Genomic DNA, 22,801 nt, shown 5'->3' on the forward strand with positions numbered 1-22,801 from the left:
TTTTTTTTGTTTTCTAGTACATAATCATTCATCCATTCTCATGCATGCATTCATACATTCATCCATACATTCATCCCATACATTCAAGCATTGCATATGTAGTTGTTGCATCACAACGCTTCGTGTTGTGTCACAAAGCGGCAGTCGCCTCATTCGATATGAGCGACGACCAACCGAGGTTCGAAGGCTAGCCCGCGAAGGGCTTGAGGCCACCTCACATCAAATAGAGCTGGGGGAGAAATGCTTGTGAGCCCTAGCGGCCCTTGCTCGGTCTGCTCAGAAGTGAATAGGGTCATCTCGACCTTCTCGTTCGATCCTGACCTCGAGCCATGCCCATAGAATCTCCATCGAGGGGAGGCAAGCAGGCCACCTAAGTCGATCTTCGGAACAGCTTAGGCATCTATCGGGAGGCAAGTTAAGGAGCAATGGAATGCCACATGAGGGCTATGCTGACCCTATTAAGAATGATAGACCCGGATTCCACTCGGACATACCTGTTATTAAAGCTCACTAAGTGCGTCACTCGAGCCATCGAGGCAAGCGACATTAGCTCAACCCCTCCAGTTCCAGAAACAACCCGAAGTGTTGGGCGCTGACCCAAGCGTCGGGCGCGTCCAAGGGGTCAGGCGAGATGGAGTCGCCAACGCAAATGTCGGCCGCTCCCGACACTTGGGTTGGTGACTTTGTCTTGCCCGACCCCTCAGACGCGCCCGATGCCTGGGTTGGCGCCCGACACTTCAGGTTGGCGACTCTGTCACGCCCGACCCCTTAGTGGGGTTGGCGCCCGACGCTTGGGTTGGCGCTCCGTCTCGCCCGACCCCTCAGCCACGCCCGACACTTGGGTTGGCACTCTGTCTCGACCGATGGTGACCCATGATCTTACACCCACTGGGTGCGCTCATAAAACAAGTATAAACAACCCCTTCATGAGTTCACAGAAGTCCCAAAAGGGTTCAGGGGCTCTTGTTGGGTTCATAAACCTAGGGTCCCCAATGGGCTAGCTTCCTAGCAAAGATCGGCCCAGCAGGCGACATAGCAACAATGCGCGCCTCCCAGGCTAGCCCAGATACCTAATGATAGGCTAGGAGATCGATCTGATCTCCGACCGGAAGGCTTGGCCAAGGAGGGGATATAGTCTGACTCCGACCTCCTTTTTTGACCGGGAATACGCCGAACCTCTGCTTGTAGCTCTTCCCTGACTGACATGGTCGGGGCTAATCAAGAATGACCAACCAGGGATGCCCGCTCGGTGAAGACCCAAGGATCAGGCAGAGCAGATAAGGTAAGGCGCTCAAGTCAATAAGTCAACAGCAATACCGAGGACCGTACCCTACCATACCCTGTGCACCTATAGGACGGTGCCACCAGGCCATGCCTAATAGGCACAAAGCAACCTTCCAGGCGTGTCAGCACCCAAACAGTATTGTGGGCACCGACATTTACCTAACAGTATTGTGGGCGCCGACATTTGCCATACCAGGCAAACATGGTAAAGCCTGCCACATGCATCTGAACATCAACAGTGTTGTGGGCACCGACGACCGCCTCATACCCGACAGTGTAGGCAACAAGACTAGGTAGCACACATATACATTCTCTCTCTCTCTTGTAAGGGCCCATCCCCTTTGACTATAAAAGGGGATGAGCTCTCTCCTAAAGGAAAGGTTTTTCTCAATCGCATTATTCGGACCTCAATAGCTCTAGAACTCTAAAGCTATACAGAGCATACGCTCCAATACTTAGCACACGTTAGAGCTCCTGTTACTCTTGGTCCTTTGGTTCAGAGTCCGACTGGACCTTTAACACCCCCTTCTTATTCCTATTCATTTGTAACCGCACAGTAAACTTCGAGCACCTAGGCTTAGGAATAAAGTCACCGACCGGCCAAAACTAGACGTAGGGCACGTTGCCTGAACCAGTATAAATCCTGTGTCATTCAGTGCTAGGCCACATCTAATCATAACGCACGGCAAAACTACAAATATTTACTTGTTGGTCACTTTTCGCACCGACAGTAGATTTACCAAATACTTATTTAGGGAGTTGTTTTACAAAACAACTTGAGTGTTTTTTCCTTTTTGCCAATAAAATAGAGAGTTCTTCTAAGAAGGTTTTGGAGATTCTCACATGCATTTTGTCCAATTCACCTTTAGCATTAGAAGTTTGTCTACTTAGAGGTCGGTGTTTTCAAGGCAATGGTGCTGAAAAGGGGACCATGACTCCTAAGAAAGGGGGTGAATTAGGCAACTTAAAACTCTAACTCTAACTAAGGCCTCTTTTTCTATTCTTAGCAAAACCTATGCAAAAGATAAACTATCTTAATGTGCAACTATGGTTTTGCTAGTGTGTTTCTATCTCTACCGCAAAAGGAGTTATGCAAACAATGTAAATGCGGAAGCTAAAGAGTAAGGTAGAGATATGCAAACTCCCATCGACGACTCTGGTATTTTTACTAAGGTATCAAAAAGCGCGCAAGCTTTCCCCTAGTCCTCGTTGGAACCCCTCGCAAGGAATCCCTCACAAGGGCCAAGCTCGCGGTCAGGTAACTCTATGGATAGCCCCAGGCCTTCCCCACATGCAAGTGCGTCTCCGGTGTGCCTTCTGGCAAGCCTCTCTTGGACCACTCTTCGCCGTCTTCACTATCAAGCTTTCAGCCAAACCGCCGCGGGCCTTGTTCCCTTTGGTACACGGTGGCGGCCACACCACAAATGCGGTTGGTGTGATCTCGTAAGACTACAAGCCCCTCAGATATACAACAATGGTATGCACAAGCACTGAGTGGTAAGAGGTATGTAAACCTCACTAAACACTAGGCCTAAACCTAGAGCAAGCGCATAAGCGGTGGTCTAATCAACCTAAGCACTTCGCAAAGCACCTACACTAATCACCTAATGAATCACTAAGCACTATGAAAGTGGAGATCACTAAAATAGTGTATCAACACCCTTGGTATGTTTCCTCAGCTCCACTCTACTAAAATGGTCGGTTGGGGTCTATTTATAAGTCCCACTGAGAAAGTAGCCGTTGGTAACGAAACCCAACTTTCAGCTACTGACCGAATGCTGCTGTCGTCCTGACCGGACATGTTCGGTCACTCACAATGATAATTTGATCATTGGCACGATCAACTGATCAGACGCTGATGGTGTCCGGTCACATGCCACTGGATGCGTCCGGTCGCAACTGCGTCGCTCTAGAACCTCTCTAGACTCGATCAGATGCTGCAGTTCCTGCATTCGGTCGATTAGCTGCTAGTGTCCGGTCAATGCTGAACTGTTGCTGTGACCATGAACAGTGTCCACGCCCTGCTGTCCAGCCTCACACTACCGCCGTTGGTGCTGCCGTGGCCGCGCTGCACTGCCGTCGTGGCCGCGCTGCACTACCGTCGCATCCATCCACTGCTACCTCACATTGTGATGTTGCCGTTGTCGTCGCATCATCATCACGTCCGCGCCTATCCGTTATACCCCTGCGTCACTGCCGCGCGCATGTGGCTGAGCCACCGTCGCCATGTCATTTATGACATAGTGGTCGCGCGGGCCACGCCGGTTGGGTGCGCGCGCCTATCGGTTAGCGCCGGCGCATGGGTCTTCCAATCTCACCGTTCGTGTCCCACCAAGGCATGGACGAGCCAAGCCCACCTACCGTGCCCCATCTCTCTCTTTCTCTCTTTCTCCCCTTGCTTTCCACCACCGTCATGTCACGGTCACGGTGAGTCAGAGAGCGAGCACCTTTCATCAATTTCTTGTGCCTGCATCTCCGCCTATAAATCGTCTTGCCGACCGCCCCCACCCCGCCTTGATTTTGGCTAGGCCGAGCTCCAATTTTTGGAGCTTTGCTCCCGCTGCTGTGCCGTTAAGGCCCAGCCCGCCTCGTCGTGGCCAGCTCCAACCTCACCATATCACGTCGAATTGATCACACCACTAGCCTTGCCTTGAACCCCTCTTTGTCGTGTGCACACTAGTCGTAGACCTAGTGTCACCTCCACACCGCTGTCATGGATGTGTCATTGTGGTTCATCGTCGAGCTCGCCATGCGCACATGGCCAGACTTGCTCAGGGCGTCTCTAGCCAGGACACCACCATGGGTAAGATCGTGGTGTGTCACTTATGCTTACCCATCACCTCTATTATCTGTTGTATGTTGTGGCTCACCGAAACGTGGTCACCGCCGGGGAAAACCCGCTCTGCTTCACCCCCGTTTATGCAACCACCACCCATCGTTGTGCGTCAGCCCATAGGTGAGCATTGCTCCCCTATCTAGGTCTACAAGGGTCCCAGGTGGCCGGCGTACTGCCTAGTGCCACCGCCTGCCACGCCAGCGAGCGTGGGGCATCTCGGGGACCTCACCAGTGTGAAGGTGAAAAGATACGAGGGCTCCGTTGTAAAGTCGTTGTCTATAGAAATAGTACATGTAGTGTTCACGCTATTGTCTGATAACATGAGGGCATTTTTGCAAGAATGCCAATGCACGCGGGCTCCCCACCGCGGGCCACCTCCGCGCATGGGCCACGCCTCACGTGGGCCGCGTTGGGCCAAAATTGGTCTACCTTTTTTGTAGAAAATAGAAATAGCTTTTTATTTTAATTCTGAGCTAAACTTTGGTAATTAATATAAAATAATGTAGACATCCAAAAATTGTGAAACAATTTTTTTAGGTTTCTAAAATTGTGCTCTATCTATTAGTGTATTTAGTTCATATATGTGCTTGTTGATATCAGGAGCTATTAAATCATTTGAGAGTGCTCAATATTATTAAGTTAATTATTGTAAGAATTTTTATGGTAGATTAGTGACAGCTTTAACTTTGAAATTTCTGTAGTAGCTTCATGGCATTATTAGGTGCTTGCTGTAATTTTTGTAGCCCTAAAATAGACTATTTAGTATGGTAGCTAAATACCCATTAAGGCTAAATGAATAATGGCATGATATTGGTTTATAAAAATTAAGCACTTGTAGGGTGAGCTTGGAATCTATTTGGTAGACATAATGATTAGCTTAGTATCTTAGTCATTAGAGCTAGCTTAGTAGCTTAGCATGTATATTCTTATTTTAAGAGTTGTTGTTGCCAAAATAATAAGTGTTGCATCATCATTGCATACATGTAGAGAACAAGTTGGTGGAGTTCGTACCTGCTGAAGAGCAGGAGTGCGAGGAGGTGATCGAGGAGTATGAGGAGGAGGTCCTCATATAGGAGGAAGCCTCATAGCCACTAACTGACTCAGCTGACACCGCGCCTGCCCAAAGGCAAGCCCCGGTGCATAACCCTTATTTTGAATGATCACTGGATATATATGTGTAATGTGCATTTATGTTACAGGATTTATATTGAAACTACATGCATAGATAAAACCTACCTATGAGTCCTACTAGCATAGGTCGAATAGTTGCTATGCTTAGGCTATCGGTAGCGTGAGTAACCTGTCGTTACTCACAATAGATGATTATTGTTACTCTCATGATAAAATGGTAAAAGGAAATGGAGACCAGGAAGGAATATGATACGGGTATTGGTTGGGTGTAATAGGTTGTGTCCCATGGCCAACGGGACATAACTTGGTTACACTGTTTTCCCTATCCATGTCGGTTAAGGATCGTCCATTGTTGTGGATTCTAGTCAGGTCACAGACTTATTATCCTAAGCACATACTTGCTTATGGGAGCAGGAAGGCTCGTTGCTCTCTTGTCGTGGGTTCTGGCTCTTTTTGGACCGACTAATTAGAGGCAGGAATGGTGAAGGTCTAAGCACCACACTGGGTTCGGGACTCAAGAGTGGGGGCTTGGAGTCCAAGTTTGGACGAGGACCTAGACCCCTTGACAGGAGAGTGATGGGTTGGTCTTGCTCATGCCTAGGATACAAGCGGGGCGTGTGTTACAGCGTACCCAGCTAGGATACATTGGTTCATGAATCACCATGTGATATGGTACGACTTGTCTATGATCTAGCACCGTAGTAAGAACTAGAAGATGAAAGATGGTGAAATGGATCTGATTGCTCAACTCTTGCTTGAAAGTAGAACATGTGCTTACATAGAATGGTTAGCTAATGAACTAATCATGACTGCTAATAAGAAACATACATATGGATTCACTACTAGTAATACTTTTCGCAAACAAAAAGGAAACCCAGGAAACCATAAAGCTTATCATATCCTTTGGAGTTGGAAAATTATTTCCACTAGGTGGGTAAGTCTTGCGAGTACATTGTGCACTCAAGGTTTATTTACCCCTGTTGCAGGTGCAGCTTGAGGAGTGGTTGTTGTGTGGAGGATTCTTCTGGTAGGCATAGATGGATCCTTGTATCTTATCGTTAGATATTTATTTCAATTCTGTTGTTTCAATTCCACACTTTAAACTTGGTATTGTAATAATGTATTTTCCGAGAACTCTTGTTGTATGAAATTGACTAAGTATTGTAAACTCATTCTCATTATTGGATCCTGGATGAAAAACGTGGATTGTTCGAGTTCTCTCTTGGGGTGTGCTCGATGGAACCGTTCGTTGTAGCTAGCTTTCGAGTGCTTAGTGTCTGATGGAAGACGAGCGCCTCCGAAAGCGTGCTATGTCGAGCGGTTCTGCCACAAATGGACACTTAGATTTTTGAAGCATTGGATTAATATCCAATTCTCATCTCTTTTCTAATCTATTTCTTCTTCATGTCCTATGTTTCTTCCCCAACTGCCCATTCATGGTGTCTATATGTGATGTCCCATTCTACTCGCCTATATCATCTCCACCAGCTCTCCTCCAATGGATCTTGTCGTCCCCGTCGGTAACAACATCGGCGGTCATGCACTCCCCTCCTTCCCTGATGTCGATCTCGATGGCTGGTGGAACTCGCGCCCGAAGTTGCCCCAATCCTCCTCCAATGTGGATCTTAGTGGCCTCCTTGTCGAGTGGTGGGTCTTACGCATAGACCTATTCCCTTCCTGCTCCAATGCGGATCTCGGCAGGCCTCTCCACCCTCACAGTGGGAGGTGGATCTTGGCAACCCTATTGACGTCTAGTGGGTCTCAGCATAGAGTCACGATGGCATTTTATGAACTATGTCAAGTTATACCCATTTGCAAGTTTTTAGAGTTGATTACATCCCAATGAATCATGCTACACACATGAATGTGAGTTCCCGCTAACACTTATCTTCTATCGGTTCTAGCCAACTAAGCATGATTAGTCGTCCCGAGCCCTTCATGTAGTTGGATAGGCTAACATTACTCTGGGTTGAGCTAACCTTAGTGGGCATGATATATAGTTGTTTAAGCAACCTTAGGTTGAAATGCATTTTTTATAATGACATGTATAATGAGTATCCAAAATATGGTTAAGTAGTAGTGGTTCCTGTCTAGCATGATGTATGGGTGATTGTAGGAAGTCATGACAACTCATACTCATACCTAACTTCATACCATACCTGCAAGAGAGGAATATAGTATATGGAATTGAGATATATAGTTCTTGAAACTTGATGGATTAGAGTGATAAAGAGGTAGGAATCTTGTGATCCAAAATGGAGAGCTTGCTTGCTGAACCAAGGGTGGATTAGTATTGTCCTAAGAGAGGTTTAGATATGGGGTAGGGTGGTTAGGTTGATACGTTAAGGTTTTTCAGCACATAAATTTGAAGTGTTCTATCGAACAGTCAGGGTGTTCTCTAGAACAATCCGCAGTGCATTCCCGAAGAGGGGGTCTTCTTGTTTTGGGTCTAGGTGTTCCCGTAGAGCGTAGACAGTCTAATTGTTCTGCAGAAAAGTCCATGAGTGCAGTAGATGGTTCATGTGAGCAAGGGAAACAGTTCGGGGGTGCATGCCGAGCAGCTGATGTGGCTCTATGTGATTCCTCGATGGTCCGCATGATCAGGCGCATAGTTCAGGTCGTAGGTGAAAAAGGTGTCTAAGTGTTAACTATCCATGCAATCTAAAACAGTCCAGTTCTATCGGACAGGTAGAGCAGCCGGACAGTCCACTAGAACATCAACAAAACCTATTTGATGGGTTTTCTTGGTGTTCTTCAGGCTTGTTCTTAGAGTTTTGTTGGTGATGTTTCCTAGGTGTGTTTAGTGATTATCTAAGGGTGTCTAGGTGACGTGTTGGTGTTATGTAGCCTAGGTTTTACCCTTGCATGGCGATCTTTGAACTAGGATTCGAGATTTGGTAAAACATGATTAAAAGGGAATAATACATGGAAAAGGAGTTTGATGAACTTAATCATGATGAGTTGGACACCTTGTGTCATCAAGCTCAATCTTGTGATCTAGACCTTCTTGCATCCAAGTGAGGGAGGAGAATTCAAGATAGCGATGAGATGAGAGGTAAGGGAATGAGTAGAGCTTACACTTGAGATGGATTTGGCACTAACAACCTTCATCTTCCATCACATGCAAGATGAAACCAAAGATCAAAGTTGAAATTTGCAATTTGAGAAAGAAAATGGAGGAATTTCTTGAGCTCACTGTTATGATAGAGAGGGAGAGGAGGAGGATGAACTTCAGCTTCTTCTCTTGTTGATATCGGCCTTGCCCTTGGCTTGAATCCCTTCTCCTATATATTATTCTTTCTTCATTTCTTGTTTCTTATCTTTCTCAGTCTAGTTCTTGGTCTTTCCTTTCTTGAGAGCTAGGAGGGGGAGGGATGAGAGTGGGAGAGAGATGAGAGGAGGGGACTAGATCTAGTGACTTCGAGGTGTTAGTCGAGATGACATGTGGGGCCATGGGGAGAGAAAAGGAGGATAGAGCATACAAGTGCATGTTTGCTGCATAAGTGCTCTAGTGGTCGGTCCTGCGGACAATCCGACAGAACCTTGTTTACTCTGCCGTGTTGACTGGACTAGGGTTTGAATTGATCTCTGGAACAGTCCGGGGGCACTTCTCAGCAATCTGAGTGAACATCAAGAGACCTGAATTTTGTGATTAAGATGGGGTAATCAAGGTTGGGGGTTGAGCATTACTCTTAAGAGTTTGTAGATGCCATTTGAGCTTTTATTAGAGAGAACCTTTCGGGCGATATCTCCGGGATTTTGGCTTTGGTTAATCGATCGGATTGACTTGAGTTGACTTGGGTTTGACCTAGGTCTTTGTCGTCGAAAATTATTGGATGACATCCACGTGGTTGACAAGGATATTAATTGCGGGAGAGGAAGAAAACAGAGATGCCATGGGGCATGATCAACATGAGGCTCGTAATCCAGGAGGAATACGGTTGATTGACGGGGGGTCACTTCATGGGCCAAGGAAGTAATGGATAGGAGTTAGAGCCTCCAAGATGGTTTTTTTAAAAGATTAAGGGCATGTTTGGTTGGTGACCAGAGGTCGCCACGCCAAACATGCGGCGCGCTGCGATTCTTTAGGCCATCATTTGCTTCATGGCCGTATGTTAGGCAGCCGCATTTCCTCATGCGTCACTGCAATTGTTTTTCTCCACTTTGCTCGCCAAAAGTTGGACGCTCGTTTTGCTTGCCACAAATTTGGCGCCGCTAGAAACACAGTGTGGCGGGTTGACAGCACAAACCAAATGCGCCTAAATCTCTAACGACCGTCGAGTCGTGAGAGTAACAACCAAACCTGATGCGATGGTAGCGTTGTTGCTATGTGTATGGGACAGACCGCGTCGTGCCGCTCATAGTGATACATATATCCTACACTCATGTCTATAAATACATATGTGCTCCTCTTGTAAGCACACTCTACCTAGCCAAAGTTGTTGTGGTTCATATGTGGGTGGCACACACACTCTACAAAAAAAAAAAAACACGTACATATATCATAGTGATACATATATCTTACACTGTGTAAGCACCTGGGAAAGACTGAGATTGAGCTGACGGATCTTGAGATTGACGCGATATATGGTACACCAGCTAGTAGGAGGATCAAGGGCGGCGAACTGAACCGAGCGAAGGTAGACAGATCAAGGGCGGCGAACGAACTGAACCGAGCGAACGGGAACGAGAATCAGCTGCCTGATCTATAGTACGGTGTTGGATTGCGCTGCGATCGACAGCGCATCGGCAGCGCGGCTCCTCTGGTCTCCAGCCTTTTTTTCGCTTTAGTAACTGGTTCAGTTGAGTTTCAATCAGGTCCATACCGTATCTGCTCCTAAAGCAAAATGCATTCAGCGGCAGCGGCGTGTGGGGCGTGTTCGATTCCGATCCCTGCTTCCTCTTGCTTTTCTGCTGCTGCTGCATGCACCTGTCGCTTTTTTTTATTTCATTATTCATCAAAATAAAGCAACCAGCAAGCTGCTTCCACAGTCTGAATCTGTCGAGTCAGAGAAACATTATTTATTATCTGTCCCTATGTACGTCCTAGTTTGCCATGCATCTTTCCCTAAACAGAAATGCTATACAACACATATGTGTTTTAGCAAAAAAAAAAAACACATGGATTTTTTGTTTCTACGACGTCTAGGGCCCACATGTAAATGCAGCGGTGGGGGCGCCGGGCGTTAAAAAAACAAAACAACACGCTCGTTGCTTTCCCCTTCCTCCCCACTCAACCGCGTTTGTTTTGTCTCCTTCGAGGCGGAGGTGGAAGCGAGCGGCGACGCCGGCGAGGCATCGATTTGGAGCAGCACCCGCGACCTCGTCCCCATTGACGTGGAGGCAGAAGCCTCGTCGATGCTGGTGCAGCCCCGTCGACCTGGAGGTGAAGGCCCGTCATCGCCGGCACGGGCTCGATTTGGGGCAGATTCATCGGCTCGGCCTCGATTCGAGGCGGAGGCAGAGGAGGATTCGAGCGGGCTAAGGGCCGAGCAGCGAGGGGCCCCGACGAGTCCGCCGCCCGTCGAGATCCGGCGTCGTCGAGGCTAGCCGAGCAGTCCTTGTGAGTCCCGCCATGGTCTCTGGAGTGCGGCAGCGGCAGCAGATCCGGCTCCAGGTAGGCCTCTCCTCTGTGATTTGTCTTTCCATAGAAAAAAAAATTGTTTCTTGTGATCTGTGGTATGCGATTTGTGATTGTCTGGGGGTAGAAGAAGACTGAAGGTAGAAGAAGGATGTAAGCTGTTGGATCTTAATCCTACGGTGCAAAAAAAATCATGTGTCGAAACTCTATAAAACACATGGTCGTGGAATAGACAGACTCGTATACGTACGTACGTGTGTGTATATATTTTATATATAAATATACCGGCTGTGGACGGATTATGGAGGGCATCTTGTTGTGACGGGGTGACGAATGTCCGTCTCTCACCACCCATTCCGTTCACAACAAAGCTAGGCAGGAGCAGCATAGCGAGAGGGAATTAGGGAAACGGTGGTGGGTTTTTGTCCGCTAGCCGGTGCGTCCCCGCACGAGAATCATTCGGGCGGCCTCCTCGCCTGCTGGCTGCTGCTCCCACTCCCACTCCCAGTCAGACACCAAACTCCTGGGTAGGATACGTGAGGTCAGGCCCGGCCCGGCCCGGCCCGGCCCTCGCGCGCATCGCAGGCAGCAGACAACGCGCTGGCACACTCCCTCCCTCTCTTTGTGCTACACTGCTTATATATACCACGCTACGCTAGCTATAGCTTAGGCGCTCACAATATAATATCATCTGCTGCTATCCTCTCTGTATATCCCTCGCTCTCCCAATGAATTGAATGAAAAATGATTAGTTGCCATACTTGCTCCGCCTATTAATAGCTACCGTGCGTTTTTGGTGCCTTTTAACTGACTTCCTGGGGGCGTTTCTGTGTTTTACCTGGCACAAATTAAACACCCATCCATCCATCCTTATCGTCTCCCGGTCCCGTCGTCGGCCGTGCCGGTGCCGGTGCCGGTGCCGGTGCCGGAACCGAGCGGTGCGTGCCTGCATTGCAATTCCAACGATCGAGGGGCGCAAAGGCGGCGGCAGCGGCAGCATGCAGCCCCTCTTGCCGGCCGCATCATCCTCACCTTTCTTCCCTCCTCGCGTCGTCCTCAAAGGTACGAGCTCCGCCGCGCCCGGGTCAGCCGGCGGGCCGGTTCCATGTCTATCGATCTCTATCTTCGCCTGTGTCATCATATATATATTTTGGCATGGCTGCGATCCAATCCAAACAATAACCTCTGTTTCAACAAAGTTCAGCTTTGCATAGTCCTCTCCTCGGTTGCTATACAAACATTCTCTTGGCTGGGTTTAAATAAATAAAAAAATTGTACGTATCTGGGTTTGGTTCCTCGTCGTCTTAGGCTTAGGCCGATAGGCCATCGGCCAAAGAAACAAACATAAGCAACAGAGACCTGCGCTGCTGCTGCTGCTGCCCGATCAATAATATCTCCTGTAGCTAGTCTCCTGCAGTGCTAGGGGTTGCTTTGTGCCTTTCTTTGTCTGCCGGCCTGATGAGTTCCTGCTCGGCTGCTCCTCTTCCTGTAGTACGACCGTCCGGCCTGCGGCTTCCTCACCATTGCTTTAATTTGCTTTTTCTGCTTTCACTTGCTCGTCAATCAGGTCCATGCCGTATCCGTATCCATGGCAAAGCAGGTGCTGATGCTGGAGGTGCGGGCGCGACGGGGCCCCGCGGCAACCTCAGGCTCGGCGGGTTCGCCGGGTGGTGGAGACCGCAGCAGCATCAGCAGGCCCCGTCCCCGGCGACGACAACGCAGCAGCCCGACAACGTATCCAGTGCTAAAGGTATAGTTGCATGGTCATTTGACTCTCATCATCATCCCAGTCAGTCACACAGATATATAGATGCTCTCGATCTCTTCTGTTTTTTTTTGGGTTCTTGCATTATACGTACGTGTTGATTTGATGAACGAAACACTCAGTCACAGATGCTGTGCTGCGCCGCGCTGCGCCCGTCGTAGCCTCGCTCTCTTTCTCTGCCATGTTGCACCCGCGCTTGTCGCTTTCCTCTTACTATATCTCCTGCTGCTGCTTTTCCTAAAGCCCAGAACAAAAAGTTTTGTGCTTTTCCTAATTTGGCTTTACTTATTAATCAGCCTGGCCGTTTTGTTTATATGACCCTATTATTAGCTTCTGAGTGCTAGGACTACTTATATATACTAGTACTCCTCTTGTTCCAAATTATAAGTCATTTACATTTTCACCGACAAAATTTAGGAAACTATATATATATAGGATCGGAGTGCCATTCCCCAACAAAATCTAGCTAATTCATTATTTTGTCTTTCTCGTTGGCCGTCCATTGTCTCCTGCTTTGAGTAATATATAATAATAGGACAAGTATATATTTTTTTTAAACGAATCAGACAGAAGAGCTGCCGATTATATTAAAAACAAGATACCTAAATTGGGTAGTACAACGAGACTACAACAACACAACTAAAGCAACCGAAACAACTAAAACAAACACCGTTACACACCAAAGATCCAAACCTCTATATACTCCTCCGCAATAGTCAGCCAAGTGACACGTACGCATCACACGGACAACAGGCGTTGTAAAAATACCAAAGTCGCACGTGCGCCGTCGTTCATGACCCCTGACGAAGAGGTAGAGAGGCCTCTGCCACAAAGTCCCAAAAGGCCTACTGCAAAATAGTTTCGTTCCCCTCAAATTTACCACACGCTTGTTCTATCACTACGGGAATCAGGAGATTTGCCGAGTGCCCCTGGCACTCGACAAAAGGGTTTGTCAAGTGTGACACTCGGTAAACGACACTCGGTGAATTTTTATAGGCAAACAGACTTTGCCGAGTGTTTTTTGTCGTACAGTCGGCAAAGAATTCGCCGAGTGCCCAAAATACACTCGGCAAACATTTTTTTTGAAAAAAAAACCACCACAAACATTTTTTCGAAAAATAAAAAAGCCACCACCGGACGGTCTCCGCTGGCCGCCGTCGGTCTCCTCGGCGGTGCCCTTCCCCTACGTCTAGCCTCCGCTCCCCGGCTTCACGGCCGCCGCCACGAGCCACCACCGGCCACCACCACCACGCCACCGCCGCCCACCACCACCACGGCACCACCTGCCACGCCGGGGAAGAGAGGGAGAGGAGGGCGCGGCCGCCGGATCTGGGGAAGAGAGGGAGAGGAGGGGGCGGCCGGGCCGGATCCGCCGCCGGGGAAGAGAGAGGAGGGAGAGGAGGGGGAGGGGCGCCAGCGGTGGGAAGAGAGGGAAAGGAGGGGGCGGCTGTGCCGGATCCGCTGCCGGCGAAAAGAGAGAAGGGGGCGGCCACGCCGGATCTGCCGCCGGGGAAGAGAGAGGAGGGAGAGGAGGGGGAGGGGCGCCGGCGGTGGGAAGAGAGGGAGAGGAGGCGGCGGCCGTGCCGGATCCGCCGTCGGGGAAGAGAGATGAGGGAGAGGAGGGGGAGGGGCGCTGGCGGTGGGAAGAGAGGGAGAGGAGGGGAGGGGACGGCCGCGTCGAATCCACCTCCAGGGAAGAGAGAGGAGGGGGCGGCCGCACCGGATCCGCCGCCAGGGAAGAGAGAGGAGGGAGAGGAGGGGGAGGGGCGCCGGCGGTGGGAAGAGAGGGAGAGGAGGGGCGGCCGCGTCGGATCCGCCGCCGGGGAAGAGAGAGGAGGGGCGGCCATGCCGGATTCGCCGCCGGGGAAGAGAGAGGAGGGAGAGGAGGGGGAGGGGCGCCGGCGGTGGGAAGAGAGGGAGAGGAGGGGGCCTCCCCATGCGCCACCGTCGCCGGATCCACCCGCGCGGGGGCCGGATCTGGTGGAGGCGGTGGAGGAGGGAGGGAGTTGCGCCGGCGAGGGAGGAGGAGAGGGCAGACCGTGCCGGCGGCGGAGAGGGAGGATGGGAGGGCGGGGCCACGCCGGGGCTGAGAGGGAGGAGGGGGCAGCGCGTTCGTGTGCGCGGGGAGGGGGCGGCGCGTGCCCGTGCGCGGATAAGGGGAGGGGGCGTGTGGACGCGACGCGGGGAAAAGGGGAGCGTGCGGGGAGACCTAGGGTGCGTCCGCTAGGGTTAAAAAATATTTTTTTTTCGTTTGCCTTGTGTCCCAGATCTGAGCACTCGGCAAAGATTTTTTTTCATTTTTTTCTTCTCTTTCTTTCCCAGAAAAAAAATATTTTTTACTTTGCCGAGTGTCTTAGATCTGGGCAATCGGCAAAGATTTTTTTCATTTTTTTCTTCTCTTTCTTTCACAGAAAAAAATATTTTTTTATTTTACCGAGTGTCCTAGATCTGGGCACTTGGTAAATATTTTTTCCCATTTTTTTTCTTCTCTTTCTTTCCGAGAAAAAATATTTTTTTACACTCAGCAAATCACATCTTTACCGAGTGTTTTTTTTTTGCCGAGTGTTTTTATGGCAGCACTCGGCAAAGAACTTGTTTGCCGAGTGCCCGAGTGAATACACTCGGTAAACACAAAAACACTTGACAAATTTGACGTTTTCGGTAGTGTATATATGAGCGGTTAATATTCCAAAAAAATCTAATAATAGCTACTCCCCTTTGTCCAAAAAAAGGTTGTCACTTAGGATTATATTCATGTCAAACTTTCTTAAGTTAGACTAGACCTATAGAAAAAATATTAGCATCATTTGTATCTCCAAATAAATTTATTATAAAAATATATTTAATGATTAATCTAATAATTCTAACTAAGCACCATAAGTATTAATGATTCCTTTTGTATTTGGTTAAAGTTAAAAACATTTGACTTCTTAGAAAACAAGAGTGACACTCTTTGTGGGACGGAAGGAGTACATACCGGGTTTACTACTATTTATGGTAACATGAATTCCTGGTATTCTGCACTGTATCGATACTGCAAAGATTTATTTTTTTATTAAGTTCACAAGGTTCACATTTCATTATTTATTTATTCATTTGAAAAAAAAATCTGCTAGTTTATTTATTAGCTAGAGAGCACTCTCTATTTCATTCCTAAATGTTAGGAATAAAGATTTTGGTGAAAAACTATCCTTCAACGGCTTATCTAAATGGTTATCCAAATATAGTCATCTTCTATTCTGAATTTTTCGCTAGTCCAAAATGAAAAACGAGAATGACTCTCTAGACTGCTCACGAGATATAGAAAAACTATTGAAGAGTGAAAAGATATAGAAAACGATTTTTATACAAATGACTCTCCAAATTATGATTTAGAGGGGAGGATTTAAAGAGACTCTCGGAGAAGCTTTAAGGCGCTAACCATGAAAGGAACTTTAACCCATTCACGGCGATCGTTCGATGCATGTGTGGGTGATGGAACGTCGATCGCTATCAACCGTACCGCTCAACAGTAGTTGACTGCGAAATTAAGATTCTTGTTGTGTGATTGATTCTATGGTAACTGTTCACATTGTCCTCTTTGTTTCTTGAGCCCAAATCCTTAGTGGACTTTCCTCGATCACAAAGGTATCTCTATGTGTGGATGCAGCATGCTAAGGGATCCTGTCCTCTTTAATTGTACCCCGCTGTTCTTTTTAGCCAAGTAGCCAGTGGACCAACTTGGTGCATGATTGATGAACACAAAGATCAAATATCCAATCAGGAATATCGTCGTAGATATGGAATTTACAACCAACTGTCCGAAACAAATGATTAGACTGGACCGCAGAGGTATCTTTAGTTTTTGCCAAGATCATGCACGTACTCGCGCTCACAGCAGAGAATCTGATGGGTAGGAAAGAACTTTTGTAAGGAAAATTTTAGAGGCGGGCCCGGAATGTAAATAAGAAAAGTTAAATCTAATTGATTTTGGTTTCTTATATCAGGCCAACTTAACTTCTGATCATTATTGGATTCCTGTCTAGCTTACTGTACTTATATGGGGCCGGGAGAAAAGAATGCAAAATGGGTAATGGAGTGCTGAATGTTCTGATGCTCTAATGCTATACTATAGTTGGTAGTGGGCATTGGACGGCACTACTCTGCTCAGGCCAGGTTCTTGATCCTTTGATGCATGTCTCATGGTGAACACTTACTAGAGATGTATGTGGGTACCCAACATCAACAGTAGCTCAATCTGATCACTCACATCATTTTCTTCTGTTTTCTTGCTTTGAAATTAAATCCAGTTTAGTTCATTTCCATGAGTTTCAGTTTCAGTTCAGCCCAATGGCTTAGAGTAATCAAAACTTGCATCCCGGCAGAAACTAACTACTTGTAATGTACAGAAATGTTTCAGTGTTGGTGTTGGGTTTGAAGCAAATAAACTAACTGAAAGTTGTCAGCACCTGCAGTGTTCCAGACCACCCGTGTCGAAACCGAGACTGAAACTGCGAAATGGCCAGGCAAACCACAAGATCTTGATGACTACCAAGTGATCCCTGAGGTGGTACATACCGTACGTCTTCTTTTCACAGATGTTTCTTCTTTCTTTCTGGACGACATTTGTTTTCTGGACAGGGACGACAGATGGTATAATCAATCCCATAATTATAAGTTTAGTTTGTTGCTGAAATTAAATTTGCATTTATATAGCAGGCTGATGAGACAAAGCTGCAGCCACTTATCGATCAAGTGAGGGCGATGCTAAGATCAATGAACGACGGGGACATCAGCATCTCGGCGTACGACACGGCGTGGGTGGCGCTGGTGCCGAAGCTGGACGGCGGTGGCTCCCAGCCCCAGTTCCCGGCCACCGTGCGTTGGATCGTCGACCACCAGCTGCCTGACGGCTCCTGGGGCGACTCGGCCTTGTTCTCTGCCTATGACCGCATGATCAACACCCTCGCCTGCGTCGTTGCACTCACGAAATGGTCTCTCGAGCCTGAAAAATGCAAGGCAGGGCTCTCGTTTCTCCACGAGAATATGTGGAGGCTAGCAGAGGAAGAGCAGGAGTCGATGCCCATCGGCTTCGAGATCGCGTTCCCTTCTCTCATTCAGACAGCTAGGAACCTGGGCATTGACTTCCCGTATGATCACCCGGCTTTGCAGAGCATATACTCCAACAGGGAAATCAAGCTGAAGAGGATCCCAAAGGACATGATGCATAGAGTCCCTACGTCCATTCTGCATAGCCTTGAAGGAATGCCTGATCTGGACTGGGCAAGGCTTCTGAATCTCCAATCAAGTGATGGATCATTCTTGTATTCTCCTTCGTCTACTGCATATGCACTTATGCAAACTGGTGACAAGAAGTGCTTCGAATATATCGATAGGATTGTCAAGAAATTCGATGGAGGAGGTAAGTCGATCGTCCATGACATAGCATATATGTAGGTGAATGCTCACAATATTAGATACTCATCTCAAATTGTTTGTCGTCACCATTTCAGTCCCCAATGTTTATCCAGTCGATCTTTTTGAGCACATCTGGGTCGTTGATCGGTTAGAGCGACTCGGGATCTCCCGCTACTTCCAACGAGAGATTAAGCAATGCATGGACTATGTGAACAGGTTTTTGCTTCTGCGATCGATCCCCTCTTTTCAGCACTATTGTTTTACCATGTAAAGGCAGATATATCATGCATGGCAACACTAAGCTTCAGTGACAGTGGGCACCAAACCTTATGGTGAATTTCTTTGGCTTGTCTTCTCATTTTGTAGGCACTGGACTGAAGATGGGATTTGCTGGGCTAGGAACTCTACTGTAAAAGATGTGGATGACACAGCTATGGCTTTCCGACTACTAAGGCTACATGGATACAATGTCTCCCCAAGTATAGAGACCATTCCCCTGTTTAATTTAAATATCTCATTGACTTATGTTTAGCTGAGTGCAAACACAAATTAAATAGGCTAATCATAAAATTAGTAGCAAGTTTCTGTGGTGAACCAACCGATGCTCAGCTAACTAGTGAAGTTATATATATATATATATATATATATATATATATATATATATATATATATATATAAACCATGATATAAATGGCAAAAGTATTTCACACAATCCCCTCTGCTCTTCAAACTTCATTAAGATGTTACATCTCAGACATAAGTCGATCGTGTTCTGTAGGTGTGTTTAAGAATTTTGAGAAAGATGGAGAGTTCTTTTGTTTTGTGGGGCAATCAACTCAAGCCGTCACTGGGATGTACAACCTCAACAGAGCCTCTCAGATAGCTTTTCAAGGGGAGGATGTATTGCACCGTGCTAGGATTTTCTCATATGAGTTTCTCAGACAAAGAGAAGCCCAAGGCATGCTCCGTGACAAATGGATCATTGCGAAGGATCTAGCTGGCGAGGTAATCCAAACTATTCTACATTTGATGATTTTAGATCGATTAAAACATGAATAGAGGCGAAAATATTTTTCCATAAAGGTCATGATTGTGCCCTTTTATGCCGATATGCTATGTACAAAAATATTTTCCAAATAATATATGATAACACATATGTCTATGTTGATTGATAGGTACAATATACACTAGACTTCCCTTGGTATGCAAGCTTGCCTCGTGTCGAGGCAAGAACCTATCTAGATCAGTATGGCGGTAAAGATGATGTTTGGATTGGAAAGACCCTCTACAGGTGCACACTTATACTTCATAGCTAAAAAATTGTTCATAACTATGCTGCATATTCATTAGTCAAAGTAAGAGAGATGCTTTACTTATATGTGCGGGGCCATTTTTGGCAGGATGCCTCTTGTCAATAACGACACATATCTTGATTTGGCAATAATGGATTTCAACCGTTGCCAAGCTCTACATCAGCTTGAGTCTAATGAGCTTCAAATGTAAACACCATAATTTCATATTTCATTTCATGAATTTTATTTTGGAAGGTTAACTTTCATTTAATTTAAAATATTTTGGCACTATATTTAGGTGGTACATAGAGAATTGCCTTGACACTTTTGGAGTGCAACCGCAAGATGTTTTAAGAGCTTATTTTTTAGCTGCGTCTTGCATTTATGAACCTAGTCGTGCTGCTGAACGGCTTGCATGGGCTAGAACATCAATGATTGCCAATGCCATTTCTACACATCTTAATGACATTTTGGCGGACAAGAAAAGATTAGAATGTTTCGTGCACTGTCTCTATGAAGAAAGTGATGTATCATGGTGAGTACTACACCTTACCTTAGTTGAGCATTGTATCCATTTATGAATCATCATGTGGCACAGGTCATGTACCAAGCATCATTGATGTTTAGTTTCTTAATAATATGAAAAATAGAAAATAATTTGAGTAATAGAGCAAATAACTTCCATAATTATAGGAATGTCAATAATGATCATTTTAGCTATTAGGAATTATGTACTTACATAATATTTGGTATACTCATCACATGATATATATAACAATTAATTGTACCATTGATCTATGATATTCCGAATGTGCATTGTTCTTTCAATTCTAAATTTTAATCCTCACACTTATCATTTATTGCATGAGTCAATACTATGTGCGTTACTTACATATATTACAAATGAGGTAAAGATGGCATCATATTCTTTGTTGTAAGCCCTGTTATGGTCAATAGTGGTAGCCATTAACCTTCCTTTTTGTCAAGTCATGTGGATTGATTGTGCTATACTTCGGTGGCCAATATGGCATGCCACTTAAATTTTGATGTATTATGAATGCTTCATAAGTTATGACCTCCATGAAAACTTGCATAAGTTTATTGTTGATATATACTCTAGATGCTTTTACGTGGATGATGCAATTTTTAATTCGCATTGCATTTTACAGTGACCTATTTAATTGTAGGTGTTCCATTTTTAACATTTATCTTCCATTTTTACTATGGCACCTATTACGTACTATGTAAAATTGAGAGAAGATTATTTCTCTGACATAAGCAGTAAATTTAGGCTTAAAAGAAATCCTAATGATGCTATTCTCGAGAGGGCACTTCAAAGATTTATTAACTTATTGGCACAAGAAGCATTGCCAATTCATGAAGGACAAAGGTTCATACACAGTCTACTGAGTCTTGCAGTAAGTTATCCTCACTTGTGTTATACCGATGTCTTCTCAACAATCATTCTAATATCTTTGTCTACACTTCTAGTGGACCGAATGGATGCTGCAAAAGGCAAATAAGGAAGAAAACAAATATCACAAATCCAGTGGTATAGAACCACAATACATGGTTCACGACAGGCAAACATATTTGCTTTTAGTCCAGGTTATTGAGATTTGTGCTGGACGAATTGGTGAGGCTGCATCAGTGATAAACAACAAGGATAGTGATTGGTTTATTCAACTCACATGCAATACTTGTGACGGTCTTAACCACAAGGTGTTACTTTCCCAGGTATACCCTTTATCACAATAAAATTATTTTTACTCTTTGTGCATAGCTAGATATATGTATGATACAATGATTGTTCCCTTAGGGGAAAATAATAATTTGAGAATCAAACCATTGCATATATAACTATTTGTTAGCACCTCAATTCTCCACTAAAGACTAGAATTTGTTCCTAGTTCCTTGCAACCTCAAGTTAGGGGTCAGGTCAACTGTTTGTGTATATTTTCTATACCTTTCGATGGCTTAGTGAGTTTAGAATCTAAGTTTATGGCTATGTTTAACTTCAATATTTCGTGAGTTCCGATCTTCAAAATTTCTACACTAGCAAATTACCTCAACCTTATTCAATGCAATATCGTACAAACAAACATTATTTCCTGCAATTTAGATGCTAACTAAATTTCCATATATTGTTCTAGTTTCATCATCGCTATTACTCACATGTATAAGTAATCCTTCCTTAAGTCATATTTCCATCTAAGGACAAGTGAGTAAGTTTATATTTGAAATGCTATTGAATATATTTTTATTTACTTTTGAATCTCTATATGGTACATGACCAAAGTAATATCAAATCTTTCTTTTTTGTAATATATATTTAAGAAAAGTATAGATACTTTCTTTCTCGACAATTATAGCAATCATGAATTCTAATATGTTCCATGACCACTAATTTAGAATAAGTAAAATTGTTGATAATTTGTACATATAAATCATGTTTTCCATAAAATCTATTTAGTTTTTCATGCCAACATGTCGAACTAATCATACCATGCGCAGGATGCCGAGAAGAATGAAGCAACAATAAATTGCATTGACAAGGAAATCGAGTTGAATATGCAAGAACTTGCTCAATCTCTGCTCCTGAGGTCTGATGAGAAAACCACCAATAAGAAGACCAAGCAAACCTTATGGAATGTCCTAAGAAGTTCATACTATGCTAGTCATTGCCCACAACATATCATTGATAGACATGTTTCCAGGGTTATCTTCGAGCCCGTTTAAAAATGTTTAAGTGGTAGATCATTAGGTTTAGGTGTAAATGTGTACATAAAGAAAGTATCATAAGGAGTAATGGTAGTGGAAGCATGCAATTGTAAGTTTATTTGTAGTCGCTTAGGATGGAAATTAGTGTAGTTGTAATATCAAGAATGTTCTATATGAGTAATCATATTGTGGATAGAGGTGTTCATTTGAATAATAGTTTTGTATGGTAAGTGTTATCTAAGTTCATTCCTAGAACCTTTTGAAATTTTTTTGGAGAACTTCTCTGATTTCTTAGCATCAAAATACATTTCATAGTTATTAAAGAACTAATAAGAAAGACATGTTAAAATAACAAATTTATGAAATATTGAGAATAAATTCTTGGATTTTCTAATATTTCAAGATATTTGAACCTTTAAACTAGAAAATTTTTGTAGAAATCATTAAAGTTTCTAATTTTTTCTCTACAAAACCATGTCCATAGTTAGAGAGAACCACAAGCCATATGCTTCCTGGTTGTGACAACAGTAATCTCCATCTTTAAATCACATGAAGCCCTTATCACATCGCCTAAATCATAGCCCACTCACTTCAATGCACTACCCTTTGTAGCATCCCATTCCTAAGTGTAAATCACATTTATTAAACATTTGTAATGATAATATCTTCTTATATCCATTTTTGTTTATTGATTTTACTCACACATGTATAAGCTTGTGCCATTTCATTATAAAAAGAAAGAAAGTACAAAACACAACATCAAAAGTAAAAGGAGGGAAAAGATTGTAGAAAAA

At 45.1% G+C, this 22,801-nt stretch overlaps 1 protein-coding gene across 7 annotated transcripts; it reads left to right on the forward strand.

Moving 5' to 3' along the window:
- The first annotated feature begins 11,518 nt into the window (after positions 1–11,518).
- Positions 11,519–22,202, forward strand: LOC136539089 (ent-copalyl diphosphate synthase AN1, chloroplastic-like). Of its 7 annotated transcripts, none has more exons than XM_066531021.1 (13): positions 11,519–11,894; positions 12,400–12,582; positions 17,052–17,155; positions 17,293–17,998; positions 18,090–18,210; positions 18,361–18,473; positions 18,773–18,999; positions 19,170–19,285; positions 19,395–19,493; positions 19,585–19,821; positions 20,569–20,704; positions 20,778–21,023; positions 21,801–22,202. In XM_066531021.1, exons 1-13 carry the CDS (start codon positions 11,831–11,833, stop codon positions 22,023–22,025), a joined length of 2,577 nt encoding a protein of 858 aa, XP_066387118.1. In that variant the 5' UTR covers positions 11,519–11,830; the 3' UTR covers positions 22,026–22,202. The 7 variants fall into 7 exon arrangements, with proteins under 7 accessions (XP_066387118.1, XP_066387120.1, XP_066387119.1 ...); XM_066531023.1 differs by having other exon boundaries at positions 20,578–20,704; XM_066531022.1 differs by having other exon boundaries at positions 17,296–17,998.
- Positions 22,203–22,801: the final 599 nt, after the last annotated feature.

Source organism: Miscanthus floridulus, chromosome 2 (assembly GCF_019320115.1).
Source record: "Miscanthus floridulus cultivar M001 chromosome 2, ASM1932011v1, whole genome shotgun sequence".
Taxonomy (NCBI): domain Eukaryota; kingdom Viridiplantae; phylum Streptophyta; class Magnoliopsida; order Poales; family Poaceae; genus Miscanthus; species Miscanthus floridulus.

Coding starts and splice junctions, on each gene's coding strand:
- LOC136539089 (XM_066531021.1), top strand. CDS start 11,831: ATGCAGCCCCTCTTGCCGGCCGCATCATCCTCACCTTTCTTCCCTCCT. Junction 19,000..19,169: donor CGAAGGATCTAGCTGGCGAG/GTAATCCAAACT, acceptor GTTGATTGATAG/GTACAATATACACTAGACTT. Junction 21,024..21,800: donor ACAAGGTGTTACTTTCCCAG/GTATACCCTTTA, acceptor TACCATGCGCAG/GATGCCGAGAAGAATGAAGC.